This window comes from Chiloscyllium punctatum, chromosome 4 (genome assembly GCF_047496795.1).
Source record: "Chiloscyllium punctatum isolate Juve2018m chromosome 4, sChiPun1.3, whole genome shotgun sequence".
Classification (NCBI taxonomy): domain Eukaryota; kingdom Metazoa; phylum Chordata; class Chondrichthyes; order Orectolobiformes; family Hemiscylliidae; genus Chiloscyllium; species Chiloscyllium punctatum.
In genome coordinates this window covers 86,948,789-86,974,960 of record NC_092742.1, presented here as the reverse complement: position 1 = coordinate 86,974,960, position 26,172 = coordinate 86,948,789, and the positions used below count along the sequence as shown (strand labels likewise).

General features: G+C 43.0%; 1 protein-coding gene across 6 annotated transcripts in view; it reads right to left on the bottom strand.

Annotated features, from left to right (window-relative positions):
• LOC140476501 (regulator of G-protein signaling 6-like) overlaps positions 1 to 26,172 on the bottom strand; it is a 613,759-nt gene that overhangs the window by 80,175 nt on the left and 507,412 nt on the right. For 5 of the 6 annotated variants that reach the window (XM_072569231.1, XM_072569230.1, XM_072569235.1 and 2 more), the window contains exons 4-5: positions 7,899 to 7,949; positions 3,446 to 3,552 (exon numbers count right to left, since the gene is read on the bottom strand). In XM_072569231.1, coding sequence (XP_072425332.1) covers positions 3,446 to 3,552; positions 7,899 to 7,949 — 158 coding nt within the window. Of the gene's footprint in view, positions 1 to 3,445; positions 3,553 to 7,898; positions 7,950 to 8,160; positions 8,244 to 26,172 lie in introns of those variants that run through there. The other variant, XM_072569236.1, reaches the window with a different exon arrangement.

Below are 26,172 nucleotides of genomic sequence, written 5' to 3'. Positions count from 1 at the left end.
AGGAGATACTAAAAGTATTTTGCATCAGTGTTCATGGAAAAGGACATGGAAGATATAGAATGTAGGGAAATAGATGGTGACATCTTGAAAAATGTTCATATTATGGAGGAGGAAGTGTTGGATGTCTTGAAACACATAAAAGTGGGTAAATCCCCAGGACCTGATCAGATGTACACTATAACTGTGAGAAACCAAAGAAGTGATTGCTAGGGCCCTTGCTGACACATTTGTATCATCGATAGCCAAACTCCTGTATTCTAATGTGATGTCACTATTTAAGAAGGGTGGTAAGGACAAGCCAGGGTGCAGTAGACCAGTGAGCCTGACCTCGGTGGTGGGCAAGTTGTTGGAGGGACCGGATGTACATGTATTTGGAAACGCAAGGACTCATTGGGATAGTCAACATGGCTTTGTGCGTGGGAAATCATGTCTCATGAACTAGATTGAGGGTTTTTTTTTGGAAGAAGTAACAAAGAGGATTGATGAGGGCAGAGTGGTGGACGTGATCTATGTGGAGGAGGAGGTGGGTACTGCAGATGCTGGAGATTAGAATCAAGATTAGAGTGGTGCTGGAAAAGCACAGCAGGTCAGGCAGCATTCTGGAAGCAGGAAAATCAATGTTTTGGGCAAAAGCCCTTCATCAGGAACCATATGATCTATATTAACTTTAGTCAGGCGTTCGACAAGGTTCCCCATGGGAGACTGGTCGGCAAGGTTAGATCTCATGGAATACAGGGAAAACTAGCCATTTGGATACAGAAACAGCTCAAAGGTAGAAGACAGAAGGTGGTGTTGGAGGGTTGTTTTTCAGACTGGAGGCCTGTGACCAGTGGAGTGTCACAAGGATGGGTGCTAGGTCCACTACTTTTCATCATTTTATAGAAAAGATTTTGATGTGATCCTAAGAGGCATATTTAATAACTTTGCAATGACACCAAAATTGGAGGTATAGTGGACAGCAAAGAAGGTTACCTCAGATTACAATGGGATCTCGATGAGCTAGGCCAATGGGCTGAAGAGTGGCAGATGGAGTTTAATTTAGATAAATGCGAGGTGCTCAATTTTGGGAAAGCAAATCTTAGCAGGACTTATACACTAGTAACGTCCTAGGGAATGTTGCTGAACAAAGACCTTGGAGTGCAGGTTCATAGCTCCTTTGAAAGTGGAGTCACAGGTAGATAGGATAGTGAAGGAGGAGTTTGGTATGCTTTCCTTTATTGGTCAGAGTATTGAGTACAGGAGTTGGGAGGTCATGTTGCAACTGTACAGGACATTGGTTAGGCCACTGTTGGAATATTGCATGCAATTCTGGTCTCCTCCCTGCTGGAAGGATGTTGTGAAACTCGAAAGGGTTCAGAAAAGATTTACAAGGATGCTGCCAGGGTTGGAGGATTTGAGGTATCGGGAGGGGTTGAATAGGCTGGGGCTGTTTTCCCTGGAGTGTCAGAGGCTGAAGGGTGACTTTACAGAGATTTATAAAATCGTGAGGGGCATGGATGTGATAAATAGACAAAGTTTTTTTTCCCTGGAGTGGGGGAGTCTACAACTAGAGGGCATAGGTTTAAGGTGAGAGGGGAAAGATATAAAAGTGACCTATCGGGCAACTATTTTACACAGAGGGTGGTACGTGAATGGAATGAGCTGCCAGAGGATGTGGTGGAGGCTGGTACAATTGCAACATTTAAAAGGCATCTGGATAGGTATATGTATAGGAAGGGTTTGGAGAGATATGGGCCGGGTGCTGGGAGGTGGGACTAGATTGGGTTGGCAAATCTGCTCAGCATGGACGGGTTGGACCGAAGGGTCTGTTTCTGCGTTGTATATCTCTGACTACTCCATGTAGGGCTTCAGAAGTGGAACTGCTGTGTCTTGATTTTATTTCATCCTTCTGCAGATCCTAAAGCAGTAACACAACAGAATGCATTCTTTCCCTTAGGATCTTTAGGAGACTTTATTTACTGTGAGTCTGATCGGAATGTGATTTGTGGTCTCCAGTATTACTGAAGCCACTTGATAGTTAAAGTCACCTTGTAGCTGGAGAATTGAAAGGAAGGATAGATTAAAACTGCCAGCCAAGCAAAGTACTAATATTTCATTTAAGTTGCTGTTTTCATTAACTATGAATAAAGTTTCAGTTAAATAACTGCACTGTAAAATATTCCTCCAATCAATACTCTTTAAAAGCAATTATTAACTGCCATACAACGTTTTAGGTCAATATTCATAATGGAAATGTGATACTATACCAAAAGGGATGGGTTAGCTCAGTTGGCTGGACAGCTGGTTTGCGATGCAAAGTAATGCCAACAGTGTGGGTTCAATTTCTATATTGAATGAGGTCACCATGAAGGCCCAATTTTCTCAACCTCAGCTGAGGAGTGGTGACCCTCAGGTAAACCACTTTCAGTGGTCTCTCTCTAATTAGAGAGAAGCCCAATTTGTCATCTAGTACTTTATTCAGTTGAATACAGTTTAATATGTTCACAGTTGATATTAAGAACACACTCCTGGAGATTTCCCTCACTGCTACTTCTGCTGAAGGATTCTTGTGATGGGCAGAATGGTCTATAATAATAACAACTATCTGGTAAGCTGACAAATACTCTATTTCTACTCAGCTTGCAGCTTTTCGTAAGGATCATTATATGGAATGATTTTATTTTTAACAGTTTGAAGCACAGAGGTCTTGAGACATTCTGAAATAATGCAAATTCAAATGTCATTGTTAAGATGCACTGAGCTGCCAAAGTCCACGGTGTGAGAGGGAGACGCCACAGTGGTGACCGATATCTACACCCAGAAAAAACCAACTGCTATGCCCTCGACATATATTGTCAAGGGCAGAAAGACTGCAGAGTTTAAGACGGGATGCTTGAAATAAATCTTCCCCCTACCCAGAGGTTGCTCCTGCATCCCATTCCGTGAGGCTAAATCCAAACAAATTTCCTAAATTTAAAAATTCAATCCATATCAAAGGTGCCAGATATGACACTGGCCTTGATGGGACAAGGCAGATTAACCCCTAGTCTTGCTCTTACTCTGATGTGGAGGTGCCAGTGTTGGACTGGGGTGGACAAAGTCAGAAGTCATACGACACCAGGTTACAGTCCAACACGTTTATTTGAAATCACAAGCTTTCAGAGCGCTGCTCCTTCTTCAGCTGACAAGGAGCAGCATTCTAAAGCTTGTGATTTCAAATAAACCTGTTTGATTATAACCTGGTGTTGTGTGATTTTTGACTTTGTTCTTATTAGTTGAAAGACCAGGGATGTGGAATCTCCCGGTCTTGTCAAAGTAGATTGAATGGAGTTGATGGGAATGCATCAAAGAGACAATGGAATAAACACTGGAATAGTGTTTAACATTGACAGGCAAACATTTTTAATGTTTAAAGTATCTTTGAGAAGGGTGTGCTGGTTCTAGAGAAAATGAGATGCTTACTCACCTGAAATCTGTAGAATGTACCATCATCCTTTAATGTCAGCACGTGGTCTGAGATAGGGAACAGGTACCCTTGTGCAGCGATGAGACTTCCTAAGTGTATTGCTTCACCTGTGAAAAAAGGAATGAAACCATTATAATTTAAGCAATCACTGCCTTACCATCATTGTTTTACCCAAGGGCTTTCTAATTTCTGACCCACTCCTTCTACCTATTAATTGCATTTGGAGATTTCTCATCATCGAAAACCACTTTCACTTGTTTGTGCAACAGAGTCTGCAATGGTTGGTTCTCCAAGTCCTTCCAAAGTGCAAGTTAGCAAATGCATCAAGCTGTAGATTGGTTTTCTGTATGGATATGTGAGATTCTAATGAAACAATTGTCGCTTAGAGCAAGAAGCAATACTCTATTGTAATTTTCCAATTTTTTTCCCCTGCTTAGAACAACTGACTAGGATGGGACTTCAATCCAAACTGTCAATCTTTCATTAACAAGCAAGGAAGGGGAGTGTGGATGCTATCAAGTTTAAAAGGAGTATAAGGAGATGGCAATTAAATGTTATAGATTTGTATAGCAAGAGCTGAAGACTGATAGGTCAGTGATTAGCACAGAATGGTTTACAAGAGAGAACTGTGAGATAAGTTATTCATTTTATAATATCCAAGATCATCAAAATATTCAAGCATATAATAGGTCCTCTGCACACCCTTGTTTTAAGCCAATATTGCATCTTGCACATTGAGGTACTGGTCTGATGTGTCTAAGGCTGTGGATGCCTGCACTTACACTGTCCTTGCACATGCAGCTTGCTCCTGATCTCTAATTAGACTATAGGGAGGATGTTGTGAAACTTGAAAAAGTTCAGAGAAGATTTACAAGGAGGGTTTAAGCTATAGGGAGAGGTTGAATAGGCTGGGGCTGTTTCCATGGAGCATGGGAGGCTGAGGAGTGACCCTGTAGAGATTTTTTAAAGTCATGATAAGCATGAATGTAAATAGATAAGGATTTTTACCTAGGGTGGGGAAGTCAAAAACAAGAAGGCATAGGTTTCAGGTGAGAGGGGAAAAGGACCCTTTTAAAACGGGCAACTTTTTCACCAAGGATAGTGTGTGTATGGAATGAGCTGCCAGGGGAAGTGGTGGAGGCTGGTACAATTACAACATTTAAAATGCATAGAGTCATAAAGATGTACAGCACGGAAACAGACCCTTTAGCCATGTTGATGGGTAAATGCATAGGAAGGGTTTAGAGGGATATGGGCCAAATGCTGGCACATGGGACTAGATTAAGTTTGGATATCTGGTTGGCACGGATGAATAGAACCAAAAGGTCTGCTTCTGTACTAATTATCTCTATGACTCCAGGGTTCCTCATCTCAGTTTGTGCAGTAACATTCCTTTACTTATATCAGCACATAGTAGGTTTTAAATTACAGCTCTCCAGTGCTGTACTTTCAGCTTCTCTCTTCACATGCTCATTCTCGACTGGTGACCTATCACTCACCGCTAGCAGTCATGTGATCAGTCGCATCATCATAATTTCCATGAATCTCATTGTACTGCAGTTAACAAATGTCATACCCTCTTTCTGGGTACTCTGCTGAACATCCTTGAACAAACTAATTTGTTTTCTCAAGAATGAAGAATTTTCCCATCAGAAAGGATTCATTTATTGATTCATTCAACTTATTCACTCATTTATACCTGCTTTTTCCAGCATTACCTCTTGACCCTTCAAACTAATGTGTCAAGCTCAGAGTTAATTCCAATCATCAGCAGAACTACAGAAATACAATTTGAGGGCTCAGCTTTCTAATCTTCCATCATTTTGCATCTCCATGGCCCTGTATTGTGAAAATTTTGTATGCATTTATACAATGCAGTATGTCAGCAATAAGGGGGAAATCTATCTTGTGTAAGTAGCCAATGTTCAAGCAGCAAGTCAAGTTGCAACAAAAGCAGAAGTTGCTGGAAAAGCTCAGCAGGTCTAGCAGCATCTGTGAAGCAAAATCGGAGTTAACGTTTCGGGTCCAGTGACGCTTCCTCAAGTCAAGTAGCCAGCATGCTAAGGTTGTAATTTAGCACAGTAAGATAATCAATTCTATCTGCCCGAATTACATGCTGCACGTCCTAGAATCAGGATTAGGATTAAAATGACCATTCCAAGCTAAGCCACACTGCGCCCAGTCAAGGGGAGATTATTGTTTCAGTACCTAACTGGAGATTGTATTGTGATGTAGTTCTATGCCCACAAGCAACTGGATTGAGAGTACCACCAGTATTATACACCGTCCCTGTAGGTACAGGCTTTGATTTGAAACAGCAGAGGTGACTGAGCTTCATAAGGGTGAGGTGGTCAGAAGTCTACTTTTTGGCTTCCTGCGCAGCCAAAAAGCAACAACAGTTGAAAGAACTCTCCGAATTGGAGAGGGTTTAGAAAAAACTTACCAGGACGGTGCCAGTACTGGAGGGTTTGAGTTATAAGGATAGGTTGGGATGTTTTTTACTGGTGAGTAGGAGGTTGAGGGTTGACTATATAAAGGTTTATAAAATCTTGAGGGGCATAGATAGGGTGGATAGCAAAGGTCGTTTCCCTAGGTTGGGGGAGTTCAAAACCAGGGGGTATATTTTTAAGGTGAGATTTAAGTGGGACCATAGGGGCAACTTTTTCAACAGAGACATAGAGATGGACAGCATGGAAACAGACCCTTCAGTCCAATCCGTCCATGCTGACCAGATATCCCAAACCAATCTAGTCCCACCTGCCAGCACCCGGCCTACATCCCTCCAAACCCTTCCTATTCATATACCCATCCAAACACCTCTTAAATGTCGCAATTGTACCAGCCTCCACCACATCCTCTGGCAGCTCATTCTATACACGTACCACCCTCTGTGTGAAAATATTGCCCCTTGGGTCTCTTTTATATCTTTCCCCTCTCACCCTAAACCTATGTTCTCTAGTTCTGGACTCCCTGACCCCAGGGAAAAGACTTTGTCTATTTACCTTATCCATGCCCCTCATAATTTTGTAAACCTCTATAAGGTCACCCCTCAGCCCCGTTGCTCCAGGAAAAACAGCCCCAGCCTGTTCAGCCTCTCCCTATAGTACAAATCCTCCAACCCTGGCAACATCCTTGAAAATCTTTTATGAACTCTTTCCAGTTTCACAACATCTTTCCGATAGGAAGACCAGAATTGCACGCAATATTCCAATAGTGGCCTAACCAATGTCCTGTACAGCCGCAACATGACCTCCCAACTCCTGTACTCAATACTCTGACCAATTAAAAGAAAGCATAACAATCGCCTTCTTCACTATCCTATCTACCTGCGACTCCACTTTCAAGGAGCTATGAACCTGCACTCCAAAGTCTCTTTGTTCAGCAACACTCCCTAAGACCTTACCATTAAGTGTCTAAGTCCTGCTAAGATTTGCTTTCCCAAAATGCAGTACCTCGTATTTATCTGAATTAAACTCTATCTGCCACTTCTCAGCCCATTGGCCCACCTGGTCCAGATCCTGTTGTAATCTGAGGTAACCTTCTTTGCTGTCCGCTACACCAATTTTGGTGTCATCTGCAAACTTACTAACTGTACCTCTTCTGCTCACATCCAAATCATTTATGTAAATGACAAAAAGTAGAGGGTGGTTCATGTGTGGAATGAACTGCCAGACGACGTGGTAGGGGGAATTAGAATGACAAAACTTACAAGACATTTGATTAGGTACATGAATAGGCAATAATCAGAGGGATAAGGGCCAAATGCAGGGGTAGCATGGTGGCTCAGTGGTTAGCACTGCTGCCTCACAACGCCAGGGTCCCAGGTTCGATTCCAGCCTTGGGTGATTGTCTGTGTGGAGTTTGCATATTCTCCCCGTGTCTGCATAGGTTTCCTCCGGGTGCTCCGGTTTCCTCCCACATTCCAAGGATATGCAGGTCAGGTGAATTGGTTATAGTTGTTAGGTACATTAGTCGGTGGGGGGGGGGTTGGGTTATTCCTTGGAGGGTCACTGTGGACTTGTTGGGCCGAAGGACCTTGCTCAGCATGGATGAGTTGGGCCGAAGGGTCCGTTTCTCTGCTGAATGACTCTATGACCGAAGGGGACGATATGTTCATCTAGAAAGTGAACAGAGTCTGTTATAATCAGTAGCGTGACTTGTTTTGTTATTCTCTGCTGTCACATGTTATGAGTGAAATTTGCTGGAAACAGTGTTCAACTGGTAAACTAAAAAGTGTGTACATCGCTTTGCTTCACAGTTGGCACTTGCCTGCTCCCGGGTCTACACGGCTTTATAATTCTCAGTCCTGCATCTGCATTCACCAAAATGCAGTTGTGGCTGTCCTGTTGTCAGAGATTTGACAGGCTTTTGCAAAAGCAAATACAAGATAACTTCAAATTAAGACTGCAGTATTTTTTTTAAATTAAACTCATAATTGCCAGTATTTCATTACCTTGATCTTCAATGTTCAGGCTTTTCATCAACCACTGCACAATGTCAGCACCTGAAACGGAAAGGCAAAAGAAAGCAAGTGATTGAACTGCATATCTCAGGCAAGTGCACTATTATTAACAAGTCTAACAAAAGTGAATCATCTGGGAGCTTTGATAGAAATTATTTTTGCTCAGAGTCTGAGAATAGGCCATGTTCCAAGTTAGAAAGTAACACCCACACAATTTAAATCAAAGTCAAAGTGCTATTAAACCAACAAATACCGCAAGAGTATGGAAATCTCATGAGGAAAATACAATCAAGCCCAGCATCACTATTTTACAATGCTGTTTTAAATCAACTTCCATGGCTTAACATTGAGCTGTGAGGGAAATGACATGCTCGGAATAATTTAAGGCTTCACAGTTTCTTTCCCATTTGTTTTCTTCAAAAGTACAAATTAGAACAATGACTATTGGGTGAAAGGGTTTTGGCAGTGTGCCTATTAGACATGATTCTTTAGTTGTAATTTAACACATGGGAGCAGGCATGTTCGTTACAGAGTGTGCACTGCGGAGATGGCTGACTGCCTCACAATTGGTCTCATTTCACTACAATGGTAATCTGTTTATTCTTGGAAAGTAGAAGAATTGTACTTGAGGGCATGTTTGAGTTTATTGTTCCCACATGGAATTACTGAATTGGTTTTATTTGAGACTGGATATCCCTCAAGGACATCTGGGGTGATTGTTTACAGAATGCTCACTCTTGCTGTGAAATCTTGACTGACAGCACCACAGAAGGGCAATGTGGTGGCTCAGCAGTTAGCACTGCTGCCTCAGAGTGCCAGGCACTCATCCTTGGGTGACCGTCTGTGTGACGTTTGTGCATTCATTATGATTGTTCGCCGGTGCTCCAGTTTCCTCCCATAGTCCAGAGCTGTGCAGGCTAGGTGCATTATCTATGGGAAATGCAGGGTTACAGGGTAGTGCAGCAGAGTTGGGTCAGGGTGGGCTGCTGTTCAGAGGGTTGGTGTAGACTCGATGGGCTGAATAGCCTGCTTCCACACTGTGGGGATTCCATGATTCTAAACATTCAGGAGAGCGTTTTATCCCAAAGTTTCAAGTTGGTGTGATGGGTGCTAGAAGCAGTCTTACAATTGATCCTTGACCTTTTTTTGGGACCCATACTGCGCAGTTAGATGATTGTCATTCAAAAAGTCCGTACTAGAGTTAAATCTCTTTGCAGAAAGCAAAAGACAGAATTCAAGTCCATTGTATAACCAAGTCCTCCATTCTATCACTAAAACATTACTCAGAGTTTTAAGAAGTTTTCAACTTTTCCCCAGTTTTGGCCAGTGCACAACTGAGGTGTACTGATCAAAATATACCCAGTATTGATAATTGCTGAATTCATTCATTGCAGCGCATGTTCTAGATTCAGGGGGAACAATTCAGAATCTCTGCACTGAGACTGGAATAGCAGGAAGGAGACTAATAGTTGAGTGGGAGGAACCAGATCAGATTCGCACAGCAGGATTGAGACTAAAATTAGAGCTCAAGGAATAAAAGGGACATCTGAAATGTGGACACAACATTGGCTGAGAGATAAGAAACTGAGTGTAATGGTTCATGGATATTTTTCAAGCTGGAGGAAGAGTTCTTCAGGGTCCAGTGTTGTTACACTTGTTTTTCCTGGCATCAACCTTAATGATCTTGGCCTTGGCATATAGGTGATACATTCAAAGTTTGTGGATTGTATGAAACTTAGGAGCATTGTCAACAGTAGGACAGTATAGGAATATTGACAAAATGGGTGGAGTGGGTGGATAGATAGCAGAAGAAGTTGAGGTAATGCATCCTGGTCAGAAGAATATGGACAGACAGCATACACTAAAGTCAAAAGTGAGGACTGCAGATGCGGGAGATCAGTGTCAAGATTAGAGTGGTGCTGGAAAAGCACAGCAGGTCAGGCAGCATCTAAGGAGCAGATAAATCAACATTTCAGGCAGGAACCTTTCATCAGGAATGAGGCTGGGAGCCTCTGGGGTGGAGAGATAAATGGGAGGGGGGGTGGGACTGGGGAGAAGGTAGCTGAGAGTGCATTAGGTGGATGGGGGTGGAGATGAAGGTGATAGGTCAGAGAGGAGGGTGGAGCGGATAGGTGAGAAGGAAGATTGGCAGGTAGGACAGGTCATGAGGATGGTGCTGAGCTGGAAGGTTGGAACTGGGGGGAGGGGAAATGAGGAAACTGGTGAAGTCCACATTGATGCCCTGGGGTTGAAGTGTTCCAAGGCGGAAGATGAGGCGTTTTTCCTCCAGGCGTCGGATGGTGGGGGAGTGGCGGTGAAGGAGGCCCAGGACCTCCATGTCCTCGGCAGAGTGGGAGGGGAGTTGAAATGTTGGGCCACAGGGCGGTGTGGTTGATTGGTGCGGGTGTCCCGGAGATGTTCCCTAAAGCGCTCTGTGAGAAGGTGTCTAGTCTCCCCAATGTAGAGGAGACCGCATCGGGAGCAACTGACACAATAAATGACATTGGTGGAAGTGCAGGTGAAACTTTGATGGATGTGGAAGGCTCCTTTGGGGCCTTGGATGGAGGTGAGGGCGCAAGCTTTGCAATTCCTGCATAAAGTACTAAAGGATGAACAGATGTATATTTGCATAAACCATTAAAGGTGGAAAAACAGGTGGAGAGAGAAGCTAATAAAGCACACAACATTCCAGGCTTTATCAATATGAGCACAGAGTACAAATAGAGGATAAGCTGAACTTGTGTCAGAAACTAGATGGCCCACATGGGTAGGGTATTGGGTGCCATACTTTGAGAAGCATGTGAATGCATCGGAGACTGCGTAATAGAGGTTCACAAGAATGTTTCCAAGGATGAGACCTTCTAGTTACGAGGATAGATTTGAGAGGTTGTGTTGTTTTCCTTAAGAAAAATCTTAAAAGGATATTTGATAGACCATTTCAAAATCAAAAAGGGAAAAACTTCCCACTTGTCCAAGGGTCTTTCGGGCTTTTATTTACCATTCGAGAGATCCGTTCAAAAGTCTGATAAGAGCAGGGAAGAAGCTGTTCATGAATCCATTCGTACATGTAGATAAACTTTTGTATCGTCTGCCCCAATGGAAGAGAGTATAACTGGGCTGGCAGGAGTCTTTGATTACTTGGAATCTTTTGCCTTATGCCCAGCAGGGATTGGGACTGTAACTGCTGAAGCTCGCTGTGCGTATGGTTGTCGGAGACAGACTTTTGATCCCATCAGCACGGGTCGGATTGGGGGGTCAGAGGTGAAGCCTTCTTCGTTTGGCTAACACAACTCTGTTAATTAATTTTACTCACTTTAGTAAAAGAGGTGAGTACAATTCTACACCAATTATTATCTTATGTGGAAAAATAAAATTTAATAGCTTTAATTTTCCAACACCGTCCTGATGTTCCACAACATACCCTCTCTTTACAAGGGTATTTAGATGACCGATTGGGTAACAGGTAATTGCAAATGACAGTACATGCAAAGGTTGCTTTTCTTTTTCTGAGAAAGGGGACTATTTGGAGAAAATAATGTTTACATTCCTTAGACATGTGCAATTTCTAGTAAGAGTATTCAGCTTTGAAGCAGCTGATAAATGAACCACACATTTTGTAATAAGTCCTTTTATTCAGATAACAGAGCATCTGAAACAGCCTAACACAAGAAATATTCTTGAAGATTATTTAAATTAAAGTTTCGGGGAACATAAAAATGAAAGACTTGCACTGAAAGCATTTTTCAGAACCATGGATGCATCAAAATGCTTAGAATCCAATGAAATAATTCTTGAAATGCAGTCATAGAATCACAGAGATGTACAGCAGGGAAACAGTCCCTTCGGTCAAACCTGTCCATGCCGACCAGGTATCCCAACCCAATCTAGTCTCACCTGCCAGCACCCAGCCCATATCCCTCCAAACCCTTCCTCTTCATATATCCATCCAAATGCCTCTTAAATGTTGCAATTGTACCAGCCTCCACCACAGCCTCTGGCAGCTCATTCCATACATGTACCACTCTGTGTGGAAAAAGTTGCCCCTTAGGTCTCTCTTTTTTTGATATATCTTTCCCCTCTCACCCTAAACCTATGCCCTCTAGTTCTGGACTCCCCGATCCCAGGGAAAAGACTTTGTCTATTTATCCAATCCATGCCCCTCATAATTTTGTTAACCTCTATAAGGTCACCACTCAGCCTCCGACGCTCCAGGGAAAACAGCCCCAGCCTGTTCAGCCTTTCCCTATAGCTCAAATCCTCCAACCCTGGTCACATCCTTGTAAATCGTTTCTGAACCCATTCAAGAGATGTTGTGAAATTAGATTGTAATCTAATCTAATTTCACAACATCTCTCCCATAGGAAGGAGACCAGAATTGCATGCAATATACCAATGTCCTGTACAGCTGCAACATGACCTCCCAACTCCTGTACTCAATACTCTGACCAATAAAAGAAAGCAAAACAATCGCCTTCTTCACTATCCTATCTACCTGCGACTCCACTTTCAAGGAGCTATGAACCTGCACTCCAAGGTCTCTTTGTTTTGCAACACTCCCTAGGACCTTACCATTAAGTGTATAAGTCCTGCTAAGATTTGCTTTCCCAAAATGCAGCACCTTGCATTTATCTGAATTAAACTCCATCTGCCACTTCTCAACCCATTGGCCCATCTGGTCCAGATCCTGTTGTAATCTGAGGTAACCCTCTTCGCTGTCCACTACACCTCCAATTTTGGTGTCATCTGCAAACTTACTAACTGTACCTCTTATGCTCGCATCCAAATCATTTATGTAAACGACAAAAAGTAGAGGACCCAGCACCGATCCTTGTGGCACTCCACTGGTCACAGGCCTCCAGTCTGAAAAACAACGCTCTACCACCACCCTCTGTCTTCTACCTTTGAGCCAGTTCTGTATCCAAATGGCCAGTTCTCCCTGTATTCCATGAGATCTAACCACCTTAATCAGTCTCCCATGGGGAACCTTGTCGAGTGCCTTACTGAAGTCCATATAAATCACATTTTCTGCTCTGCCCTCATCAATCTTCTTTGTTACTTCTTCAAAAAAACTCAATCAAGTTTGTGAGACATGATTTCCCACGCACAAAGCCATGTTGACTATCCGGAATCCATCCTTGCCTTTTCAAATACATGTACATCCTGTCCCTCAGGATTCCCTCCAACACCTTGCCCAACACTGAGGTCAGGCTCACCGGTCTATAGTTCCCTGACTTGTCTTTACCGCCCTTAAACAGTGGCACCACGTTTGCCAACCTCCAGTCTTCCAGCACCTCACCTGTGACTATCCATGATACAAATATCTCAGCAAGAGGCGCAGCAATCACTTCTTTACCTTCCCACAGAGTTCTCGGGTACACCTGATCAGGTCCTGGGGATTTATCCACCTTTAACTGTTTCAAGACATCCAGCACTCCCTCCTCTGTCATCTAGACATTCAGCAAGATGTCACCATCTATTTCCCTACAGTCTATATCTTCTGTATCCTTTTCCACAGTAAATACTGATGCAAAATATTCATTTAGTATCTTCCCCCATTTTCTGTGGCTCCACACAAAGGCCGCCTTACTGATCTTTGAGGGGCCCTATTCTCTCCCTAGTTACCCTTTTGTCCTTAATATATTTGTAAAAACCCTTTGGATTCTCCTTAATTCTATTTGCCAACGCTATCTCATGTCCCCTTTTTGCCCTCCACATTTCCCTCTTAAGTATACTCCTACTTCCTTTATACTCTTCTAAGGATTCACTCGATCTATCCTGTCTACACCTGACATATGCTTCCTTCTTTTTCTTAACCAAACCCTCAAATTCTATAGTCATCTAACATTTCCCTATACCTATCAGCCTTCCCTTTCACCCTGACAGGTATATACTTTCTCTGGATTCTTGTTATCTCATTTCTGAAGGCTTCCCATTTTCCAGCCGTCCCTTTACCTGCGAATATCTGCCCCCAATCAGCTTTTGAAAGTTCTTGCCTAATACCGTCAAAATTGGCCTTTCTCCAAATTAGAACTGCAACTTTTAGATCTAGTCTATCCTTTTCCATCACTATTTTAAAATGAATAGAAGTATGGTCGCTGGTCCCGAGTGGTCCCCCACTGACACCTCAGTCACCTGCCCTGCCTTATTTCCCAACAGTAGGTAAAGTTTTGCACCTTCTCTAGTAGGCACTTGTATGCACTTAACAAATTCCTCTCCATCGAAACCCTTAACACTATGGCAGTCCCAGTCCATGTTTGGAAAGTTAAAATCCCTTCCCATAACTACCCTATTATTCTTACAGATAGCTGAGATCTCCTTACAAGTTTGTTTCTCAATTTCCCCCTGACTATTAGGGGGTCTACAATACAATCCCAATAAGGTGATCACCCCTTTCTTATTTCTCAGTTCCACTCAAATAACTTCCCTGGATGTATTTCCGGGAATATCCTCCCTCATCACAGCTGTAATGCTATCCCTTATCGAAAATGCCACTCCCCCTCCTCTCTTGCCTCCCTTTCTATCCTTCCTGTAGCATTTGTATCCTGGAACATTAAGCTGCCAGTCCTGACCATCCCTGAGCCATGTTTCTGTAATTGCTATGATATTCCAGTCCCATGTTCCTAGCCATGCCCTGAGTTCATCTGCCTTCCCTGTTAGGCCCCTTGCATTGAAATAAATGCTGTTTAATTTATCAGTCCTACCTTGTCCCTGCCTGCCCTGACTGTTTGTTTGTTTGTTTGTTTGTTTGTTAGATTCATGTCTGTTCTCAACTGTACCCGTCTAAGATTACCCCACCTTACTGTTTAAATCCCCCCAAGCAGTTCTAGCAAATTTTCCTGCCAGCATATTAGTCCCCTTCCAATTTAGGTGCAATCCATCCTTCTTGTATAGGTCACTTCTACCCCAAAAGAGATTCCAATGATCCAAAAATGTGAATCCTTCTCCCATACACCAGCCCCTCAGCCATGCATTCATCTGCTCTATCCTCGTATTCCTGCCCTCACTCGCTCATAGCACCGGGAGTAATTCAGATATTACTACCCTTGAGGACCTCCTTTTTAGATTTCTGCCTAACTCTCTGTAATCTCCCTTCAGAATCTCAACTTTTCCCTTCCTATATCGTTGGTTCCAATGTGGACAATGACCTCCTGCTGGCCCCTCTTCCCCTGTGAGAACATTCTGTACCCTCTCTGAGACATTCTTGATCCTGGCACCAGGCAAACAACACACCATTCTGCTTTTTCTCTGCTGGCCACAGAAACGTGTCTGTACCTCTGACTACAGAATCCCCTAACACAGTTGATCTCTTGGAAGCTGATGTACCCCTCGTTGCGTTAGAGCCAGTCTCAATACCAGAAACTTGGCTGTTTGTGCTACGATCCCCTGTGAATCCATGACCCCCTACATTTTCCAAAACAGCATACCTGTTTGAAATGGGTATTTCCATAAAAGACTCCTGCGCTAGCTGCCTACCCCTCTTACACATCCTGGAGTGAACCCATCTATGTGACTATATCTGAGACTTTCCCCTGCATCCTATAACTGCCATCCATCACATACTGTTGCTGTTGCAAATTCCTCATCGCTTCTATCTGTCTCTCCAACCGATCCACTCGATCTGATAAGATTCACATCCGACAGCACTTATGGCAGATATAATCCACAGTAACCCTTAAACTCTCTTTAAACTCCCACATCTGACAAGTAGTACATATCACTGCAAAGACCATTTTTGCTCCTTCACAATCTACAGATCCAGAGAATAACACCGTCTTATTCCTCTACAAAATACTGCCCCATGCCCTAGGTTAAATTAAGAGCTATGGCTTATATTTTAAGTTTAATCAAGAGACTTATTTCCAAAAACACATAATCGAGAAAGAACCCACTGTACCCACTAATACAGCCTTTTCTCTTGGACAGACTTAAAACAACAATTAGCTTATCTGATTCTGTGTTGTGAACTTCGCCCAAACCGGTTCCTCCAAGACTAGTTGTGAAATTCACTGTTTGCTAATTTTCCCAGATGCACTCTGATGTCCAACGACATATGAATTCAAAAACAGCAAAGGCAGTAACTGTGCAGGTTCTCTCTCTCTCTCTCTCTCTCTCTCCTGCACTGTCCTCACCATGTGCTTCTTCTCCCTTTTAAAACTGTTGTTGTTTTGACTTTGAAAAAAAAAAGTTCCAAAACCATGCAACAGCATATAAAACAGTAATTGCTACTCCTGGAATTTGAGGAAATCACCTCCAGCACCTAAAATACCTCAAAAAAAGGAGCAGCTCTTACAGTCAGAAATTTTTCCTGTCCTCCATCTTGGATTACCCAGAATCCAATACCACTATTGTAATATTGGAAATGCTGCAGTTAATTTGCACTCAGTCAAACTCCCAAACACAGCAACATGATGACCACAGAATCTTTTTCATCAACGTGTCAACTAAAATCTTGGCTAGGGCCACTCCCTTGCTCTTCTTTGGTACAGGACTGTGGAACCTTTCATGTGCAGATCAAGTCTTGATTAAATCAACCTCTACTGCTCTCTGTGGTGGACAGTTTCAAAGAGTAATGACCCTATGAGAGAAGAAATTCCTCTTCATCTTCATCTTAAAAGGACAATCCCTCATTCTGAGATGATACCCTCTGGTCCTGGACTCTCCCACTGCATTTACCCTGTCAGGCCCCCTAAGAATTTTAAATGTTTCATTAAGGTTGCTTCTCATTCTTTTAACCTGCAGCGAGAACAGGCCTAACCTACTCAGTCTCCTCATAAGGCAATCCTTCCAGTTGTATTTCTGGTGACAGCCATGATGTGGAGGTGCTGGTGTTGGACTGTGGTGGACAAAGTCAAAAATCACAGGACACTGGGTTATAGTCCAACAGGTTTATTTAAAATCACAACACTCCTTCTTCAGGGTTGTAAGGATTGTAATCCAGTGTTATTTAAGGGTTATGGGGCAAAGGCAGGAAAATGGAATTCAGGATCATCAGATCAGCTGTAATCTCATTGAATGATGGAGTAGACTTCATGAACTGATAGGCCTACTTCTGCCCCTCTGCCGTACAGTTTTAGGGAAAATCACATGATTTGATATGTGCCAATAGAGTGGGAAGGTGAATTTGAAGTAGAAAAAACAACAGTCATAACCTTGAGGTTCAAGGGGCTACTCAGTCCATTCTTGCTCAGATTCTTAAAGAAGTTCTCCTTGTTTCCTATTACCTGATAGTAGGGGGGGGGTGGAATTGATGGCTGAATGGCCTTACTCTATGCTGCACAGCCCTAGCTGATTGATGCACTGATAAATGAAATACCTAGATAAGGTGAATGTGTGTTTATTAATGACGGTACTTAATTTTCACCCATACTTTTGCCTCATGTAGGGTAAGTACAAATGCAAAACATGACTAATTTCAAGAAGTCAGATGCTACAAAGTAAAAATCACATTTATAGTAACAGGACTACAGCTATCTAAATAAGTACTACATTGCGAGAGGTTTCTGCTGGGAGCTTTTGTGCCTTTTTATTGATGTATTTCATTATGAGTGTTTGCAGGTGCTAATCTCAATAAAACATTCAGTGGAAACAGACAGACGTAGTCAAACACATAATGGCCACAGAGTCCAACAGTCACGATTGTTTAATGTAGCATTGATTTCATTACTACTGATGGAAAGAACAAGCATTGTTTATTTTTCCTATTAATTCATACCTCTTTCTGCATTCTCTCCTGAAGACAAACTTTAGCTAAGTAGCTCCCATGTTTGGGTGCTGCAAGTGCCCTTAGGTTTTACATGATATGGAGGTGCTGGTGTTGGAATGAGGTGGACAAAGGTAAAAATCTCTCAACACCAGGTTCTAGTCCAACAGGTTTATTTGGAAGTACAAGCTTTTGGAGTGCTGCTCCTTCGTCAGGTAGCTAGTGGAGTAAGAGCATAGGACACAGAATTTATAGCGAAACCCGACTCCACTAGCTACCTGACAAAGCAGTAGCACTCCAAAAGCTTGTACTTACAAATAAACTTGTTGGACTATAACCTGGTGTCACGTGGTTTTTAACTTGGGTTTTACAATAGTGTCAACATGCAGGACATCATTTTGATTACTTAACACCTTCTGGAAGTAAACGTGACAGGCAGATCTTGATGTCAATCAGTGATTTTGATGTTACAGCTGCCATTTTGTAACTCCATGCCCCAGTTGATGACTTCCCTTAACCTCCTATGTATTAAACAGCAAAAAGCCCTATCCCCACCAACCACTGCTCTGTAAAAGGGTCAGCTACTGCTTTTGGGTTAGTTGCTGTTCTGTGCAGTTGCCGCCTCCTGTGATTTTTTTTTGATGTCTTCTGGTGAATTTTAGAGTCTACCCAGAGTGTTGTGGCAGGACTTTCACCCGACTTGAAGGATTCTGCACAAACCACATCCTCCCAGAAGTGAGTGCAGTTTTATGCAGTCCCTACCCCTCACCCCTTGGGCTGTAGGCAGACAGAGTGAAAGTGCAAAAGTGACAGGGAGCGGGACACACTGCTAAGGGGCAGGGGGTGGGGAGCTCTTTGCAGAATGTCACTGCTACCCACTGTGCTGTACAGACATTCCTCTTCCTGAAGTGAGGAGCCAAAGACAGAGTCAATACTTGAAGTTGATAAAACCTTGACAAGTTGGTTGTGAGTGAATCCAGAACTAGGGGACGTTGTTGTGAAATCAGGGATTTGTCTCTGTAGGACAGAGATGCAGTTTTATTCTCTGAGGATTGTGCGAGTTAGATACCTTCACTGCTTTCTGCAGCAGAGAGTTCCAAAGGACAGTTTTCAGGCAGAGGTGGAGAGGTTCTTGTCAGACAGAGACTATGTAGACTGAGGGAAATGGGTCTGGGTGGGTAACTCTTCGGAGGGTCGGTGTGGACTTGTTGGGCCGAAGGGCCTGTTTCCATACTGTAGGGAATCTAAACTAATCTAATCTAATCCAAGGTAATTGGAGTTGGATGGGAACATGGAATTTGAAACATAAACAGATCAAGCATGATCTTATCGAATGGCAGAACAGGCTGGAAGGGCCGAATGGACCACTAGTGCTCCTAATTTGTAAGTTCATGTGTTGTATCATCGATCAATAGTCCACTCCCTCTTCTCTGTTACTGACCATCACAGTATCTGTTTGGCCAAAATGCAATAAATAAAAAGCCACCACAAAATAAACATTCAAAACCAAACCTAAAAACTTAATCTGTATTACTTTTAAAAATGAATTATTCATCCATGTGAATTCCCTTTGTGCCTGTCCCTGTTCTCCCACACAGTGCTGTCCCAGAGACTGCAGAACGGCTGCTGACTTTCAGTGGGAGAAGCTGTAGGTATTCTTGCAGGATGACCTTGAACAGTACTTGACCTTGAAGGCCTTGACTACAGACTGCAGTGTCTTGGCATTGACTGCAACAGTCTGGGCTGGCTGGAAGACTGACAGCGCACAGGCATGGGCACATCCCCCTGAGAGAGGGCACACTCAACTGAGCTATTCTCTCAGCCAGCCATTCAGCAACCCAAGTAATCTGTGGGCACACAAGTAGGTGTGTGAGTGGGACACCCTGCACCTCCCTTTTAACCACTCCTATCCAAAGCCATGAAGTAGCAGTCTGAGCAGGTTGAGGTTGCACTATTGCAATCTAACCTCCAACTTATGCTGCAATGCAGGTCAATACATTACCTATCGGACACTCTGTCACAGCCAGACCCACAGTGCGGTTAGCCACCAGTTTCAGACTGGAGAGGGTGGGCTTCTGACTCTGTTGTGTTTCAAGTTAAAGCATGCCTCCTCCTTGCACCTTGACATTGACCATCAGGGCTGTGTACACCTAACTGCCTCCTTGTGTAGCCTAGCCCACTCAAATCCTCACCTGAGTCTTTGGTAGACCAAAAGATTATTTAAGATTACAAAGAGAAGTCGATCAATCGGATCAATGAGCGGAAGAGTGGTAAATGGAGTTTAATTTGGATCAATACGAGGTATTGCACTTTGGTAAAACAAAGAAAGGCAATTACAATTAAAAGAAGGGCCTTAGGAGGTGTTGTAGAACAGGGGTTTTGAAATTTGCATAACATACAGATAGGGTGGTTAAGAAGGCATTTAGCATTTCTCAAACCTTTTGAATTTAGGAGTTGAGAAATTATGTTGAGGTTGTAGAGGGCATTGGTGAAGTCTCTTCTGGAATACTCTGTCCAGTTCTAGTCATCCTGTTATAGGAAGGATATTATAAGCTGGAGAGGGTTCAGAATAGACTTACCAGGATGTTACCAGGAATGGAAGGTTTGAGTTACAAGGAGAGGTTGGATAGTCAGGGACTTTTTTTCCAGTAGAACGTAAGGAGGTTGAGGAGTGACCTTTATAGAGGTTTATAAAATCCTGAGTTATAGATAACGTGAATATCAGGTGTCTTTTCCCTTGGGTGGGGAATCTCACTACTTTTTTAAGAGAGAGAATTTTAACAAAAACACAACAGGCATTGTTTTTGATACAGGGACTGATTTTTGTCTGTGGAATAAACTTCTAGAGGAATTGGTGGTTGCAGGTACAGTTACAAAGTCTAAAAGACACTTTTGATAAGTACATGAATAAGAAATGGGCCAGGTGCAGGCAGGTGGGAATAGTTCAGTTTGGGGTTATGGTCGGCATGGACTGGTTCAGCTGAAGGTTCTGTTTCCGTGCTGTATGATGCCATAACTCGGGTGGAAAAAGGGTTTGAGAAAAATGGAGACAAATTTAAAAATTACAGTGGGGAGCGTAGGCGGCGAGTCACTTTTTTGCCCAGAGATTCGAGTTATTAAAGATCTGGTGAGGTGGCCAAACTGGGATAATGAGCTGTGACAGTAGATTGGGCCAGGTTTAGTGGAAGAAACAACCTCTTGCAAAAGGATTTCGAGCACGTGCTAGAAACAGCTGACCTGAGACTCATTAAGGCTTTGCTTGACAGCCTTAAATGCCGGCTTTTGCTCATTAAAACGGCTTCACATCATTTTGCAGTCTAATGTTGCAATTACTGACCTCCTCCAACAGCGACCAGCTGAGAGGAATCTATGAGTCACTGCTGATGATCTTGAGTACCATTTAAATCAACAGTTAGCTTCCATCATTCACTTGTTGCCAGTGATAAACTGCTTTGGGAAAGGGCTGGTGAAACACACTGGAAGGTGACGCGGTTACATGTTAATCAGGATTTCACAAACTCTTTATATTCTGTATTTTTCTCAAATTCCCTGAAGACTTCACTTAGAGAGAGCAGTGCTCTGCCATTCCACACTGTTGGAAACTAGAGGATGCACCAGGTAAAAAAAATTAGTGGTTTATTGTTGGAATTTTGCCAGGAGAACCACTTTGGTCTGGATGAGGCATAGGAGAACAGACAGGGTCGAGTTTTTCTTTGTTCGTGAGCAGGATTTGCAAAGTGTAACAGAGGCATTTTTGTGGAGTCTCATTCTTTCAGTTCCACCCATGTCCCTGGACCCTACTGGCAAACCAACTTGACAGGATTGGTTCAGTAGTCTTCCAATAGTGAATCCCCTGGATGAGTGATGGTGGGAGGAACCTCTTAAGTGGTTCATAAGTGGCTACCCAATTGCCCTCTGGGTGTGATGGCAGCCCGTAAGGCATTCCCTTCCCGGACTCTGTTAGTGAGCCGCTCAGCTTCCTGCTTGCCATTCTCCACCAAGCTGCGAGGTTCCGCACCGAGTGAGTTCTTGAAATTGGCCACTCCAGGTATTAAAATTTCACCCTCTTCCCTTACATGCCAGCTATTTCCATTCCATCTTCTTTCCTCCCTTTTCAAAGCCACAGCAAAGACTGTTCCTCTGTCGTCATCAGGTTCATCAACATTTGCTCAAACACTTCTTCTGTATCTTCAATACTGTAATACCCTAATTCAAATCTCTTGTCTAATTAATCTTCAAAATTATTATTTTAATTACAACGTTCAAGTCACTCGCAACAAGCATTTGCTGTTTCTAGGAAATTAATTAAAGCGCATTAATGAATTCTAATGAATTGAAGTAAACTACTGTCCCTAGTTATTCAATATATGCAGTTAGATGAACAATACCCATTGTGATGAAAGCTGGACTTTTGAAGTCCGTATTATGAGGCAAACCCCAAAATGCTGAAAACAGAAATTTAAAAAAAAGAGAAATAGAGCTTCCCAGTTTCAAAGGAAATAATAAGAACTGAGACTGAGCTATGGAAAGCAGGCTTCATAAGGACATGAGAACTAGGAGCAGGAGTAGGCCATCTGGCTACTTGAGCCTATTGCGCCATTCCATAAGATCATGGCTGACATTTTCATGGACTCATCTCCACTGAAAAGCACAGTCGATCAGGCAGCATCCGAGGAGCAGGAGAGTCGACGTTTCGGGAATCTGCAGTCCTCACTTACACCTATGCAAAGGGGTGCAGAGCTATGTAATTTGGGTTGTAGCAGGCGATGGATCCAGTGGTACTGTACAGGAATGGTGAAGAAGACAGAACCCAGACCCTGAAGGTAAAAATGTGTTCTGCAGTTGGTTTAATTACTTTTTTTAGATTACTTAATGTGGAAACAGGCCCTTCGGCCCAACAAGTCCACACCGACCCGCCGAAGCGCAACCCACCCCTTCAACTAACACTATGGGCACTTTAGCATGGCCAATTCACCTGACCTGCACCTCTTTAGACTGTGGGAGGAAACTGGAGTACCCGGAGGAAACCCACGCAGACATGGGGAGAATGTGCAAACTCCACACAGACAGCCGCCTAAGGTGGGAATTGAACCCGGGTCTCTGGCGCTGTGAGGCAGCAGTGATAACCACTGTGCTGCCCACTTGATGAAAACATTGCTGGATCTGCTCCAAATGGGGCTCTCAGGTTGATTTTACAACTTGATTTTGGGATTCGACCCTCTCCCAGGAGGAGAGGAACTGAAATTCTTTGTGGGGAAACAGAGTTTTAAAGATCTTTCTGTCCATGTTTGACCACCCACACTTGTGGACCATTGAACCAAAATGTCAGATCTGTATTAATTGTATGCTCCATTCAATTTGTCATTTATAATTTACAATCCACTACAATTCGCTGTTTATTCACGTTAAGGTAGGTTGAATCTGAATGTTAGAGGAGAGGACGTTATCAAAGACTGTACTTGAGGTTCATTTTGTTTGACTCCTGTATATTAAAAATCCATTTGTTTTAAACCATGGAATCCCATGGCTTCAGTCTTTTAGAGAATTTTCCATTTTCTTTTCAAGTTTTTCAATTTTATTTCTTTTTTAAAATCCATGCTGGAGTCCTCAGCCAGACCTTGTCTGGTCTGTCTGTTTTTATCTTTATTTTTCTCTTGTGTTCATTTTCCTCCCGGCCTCGGGGTGGACTCTGATTCCCGGCCTCAATACGGACTCAGTGTGGTGATCTGTTGGCCTGGTGCGGCAGTGTCCCAGCCCAGCGTGATGGTGTCCCAGCAGCAGTGTCTCAGCCCGGCCTTGCCTCAGCATGGCCTTCTGGTCTCCAGATGATTCAAGACCAATCTCCTGGCTTCAAGCCTAGAGATGAAGCCCGGTGTGGTCTAGAGCCAAGGCCCAGTGCAGACTAGAGGCTAGGTGCTGACATGGATTAGGTTAGAGGGACTGTTATTCTAATTTATTCCTACAATCTGTAATGCTGGAAATTCTTTTTTTCTTTTTCTTTTTCTATTTTCTTCCCCTAAGAACTTGTACTGAAGAATCTATACCTAGGTACCTTTGTATCTAAGATGGTACCGTAAGTGGCAAATTGTAAACCGATCAATGTACTCATTAGAGTACATGTGACAATAAAGCTAATCTGAGATTCTAATTCTATTGATGTTATGACAGCACCTTCCCAGTTTCAGGCAGCATTATACTTTATTCTTTCTTTTTTTATGTGGTATCATGAATTATTGGCCATCTGGTTTGCTGATTTGTTCCATCATGGTATTTGTTAGTTATGCTCTATGGAACCTCTCTCAGTCGTACCATATTTCATAATTTTGGATTGTGTTCAAAGTTTCCCCATCTGTCACACTTTCTGATATACAAACTCCTCCGGCCTAGCATTTGGCCAGGCTTTTGTGCAAAGAAAATAATTACGCAAATGTGTTTTTCTAATTTGTTGGCGGGATCAATTTACCAGTCTCACTCCAGGGACACTCAAAAATCTGAGCAATCGAGCACAGCTTGTAAATGTTTGTAAATTACATATAAAGCAAAGATTCACAGATCAGGTTCTAAAATAACTCAAATTCTGACGCCTCCCCACTCAGGAATAGTGAAAGGAACAACAGTGAAAAGCAAGGCTAGTAGAATGGGAAGGGGGAGGGGGGTGACGATTTCTGACTTGGCTGTTGGCTTATTGTTCATTTAGTTCCACACCTTCACTTTATTCTACCTTCCTTCTCCTCAAACTGCAGCATATTCATCAACTCAGCTCTTATTCAACCCAAGACTTGGTCTGTTTAAAACCATAGTTCAATTTGTCCTTCTCCGTCTGCGAAAGTTGAAGAGTTCCTGCCGGGGTACAGTTCACCATTTCTCAATGTCCCCTGTCCATAGGATTTGCTCAGCTATACTCAGCGCAATCCACGCCACAGCCCATGACCAGAACGTTGCACTTCCGCCGAGACACCCAGACAATGGGAATCCTTGCTGATTTTCCTCTCAATAAACCAGAATTAATGAGTCCCATTGCAGCATTGCTATTGGCATCACAATGAAGGTTTGCAGCAACATATGGATAACTTTGTTCAAATGAAGGAGCTAGTAACTGGGGTGTGGGACTTAAAATCTGTGACACCCAACCTTTCGGTAAATAGGCAGGTCGCCTGATGGAGGGATGCAGAGTTGAGGGAAGATGGGTGAGATTCATGTTAGTGATTTGGTACAAAAGTGGAAACTACAAATGGATCTTGATAGGCAATAATCATTTCCATATAAAAATATAATGAGATTTTTCTTTAAGAACACAAAGAATGGTGCAAAAACAGACACTATCAACATAAGAAATCTTGTACAATCAACAATCAGGAATTGTGAACTCTATGAAACGCCACTCCTCTTTCTCCTTTCACTCTCACACTCTCTCCTTTTTAGGAAATGATCCCAGCAGCCAGGGTACAGAGATTGTACAAAGGTAATTGGAAGGAGAATGGTGCCATTAAGGATCTCCGAATCAGTCAGCGTTTAGATTAGATTAGATTACTTAGTGTGGAAACAGGCCCTTCGGCCCAACAAGTCCACACCAACCCGCCGAAGCGCAACCCACCCGTACATTTACCCCTTCACCTAACACTACGGGCAATTTAACTTGGCCAATTCACCTAACCTGCACATTTTTGGACTGTGGGAGGAAACCGGAGCGCCCGGAAGAAACCCACGCAGACACGGGGAGAACATGCAAACTCCACACAGTCGCCTGAGGCAGGAATTGAACCCGGGTCTCTGACGCTGTGAGGCAGCAGTGCTAACCACTGTGCCACCGTGCTGCCCAAACAATAGGTCCTTTGGCCCACGCACATCTACACCGACCATCTCATGTCATGGTCTGTCGACTCAGGTTTCCATGTTGACATACTTGAGGATAGAGTATTGAACCCTCTTATTGATAAATTTGCCAGTTGCAATAAATGCCTGCCACATTGAGACAAGTTGAAAGATGTTCTTGAAGCGAACCGATGGCCAGTTGAATAATTGATTTGATGGAATTAAGCAAATGATTGATGTGGGCTTTGTCACCAGCCCTCAGGAACAAATAAATATAGGAAAGAAAAAAATGTTTGAAATTGTAATTTAATGTTAATTCAATTTTGATCTGTTCCCAGCTGAATTATTTTTGGTCGATTTTGTTATTGTGCAATCATTACTTATTTGTACGTTTTAACCTGATTTTCTTACTCTAGATATAACTGTTTTGATGCAAGTCACACTGCAATTCTGCCTTCAGACTGCAAACGTCTTTCTTTCATTTAAGCATCACCACTATGTAAATGGGTGCATGGAAAGGAAGTCTACAGTCTTAGCCAGATGGAGGAAGATTGGGGGAGAGGACTTCTTAACACCTACAGTAGCTGGAGAAGGAAGAGAACAAAAGCGAAGACTCAAATAGAGAGAACGAGAGCTGCATCCCCAGCTCTCGATCTCTTCCCAACCCAGCTTCATCTGTTCCTTTTGTCCTCTAGGACAGTAAGTATTCTCACATACCACTGATCATAGTCTTTTTCCTGTCTATAGCTTATT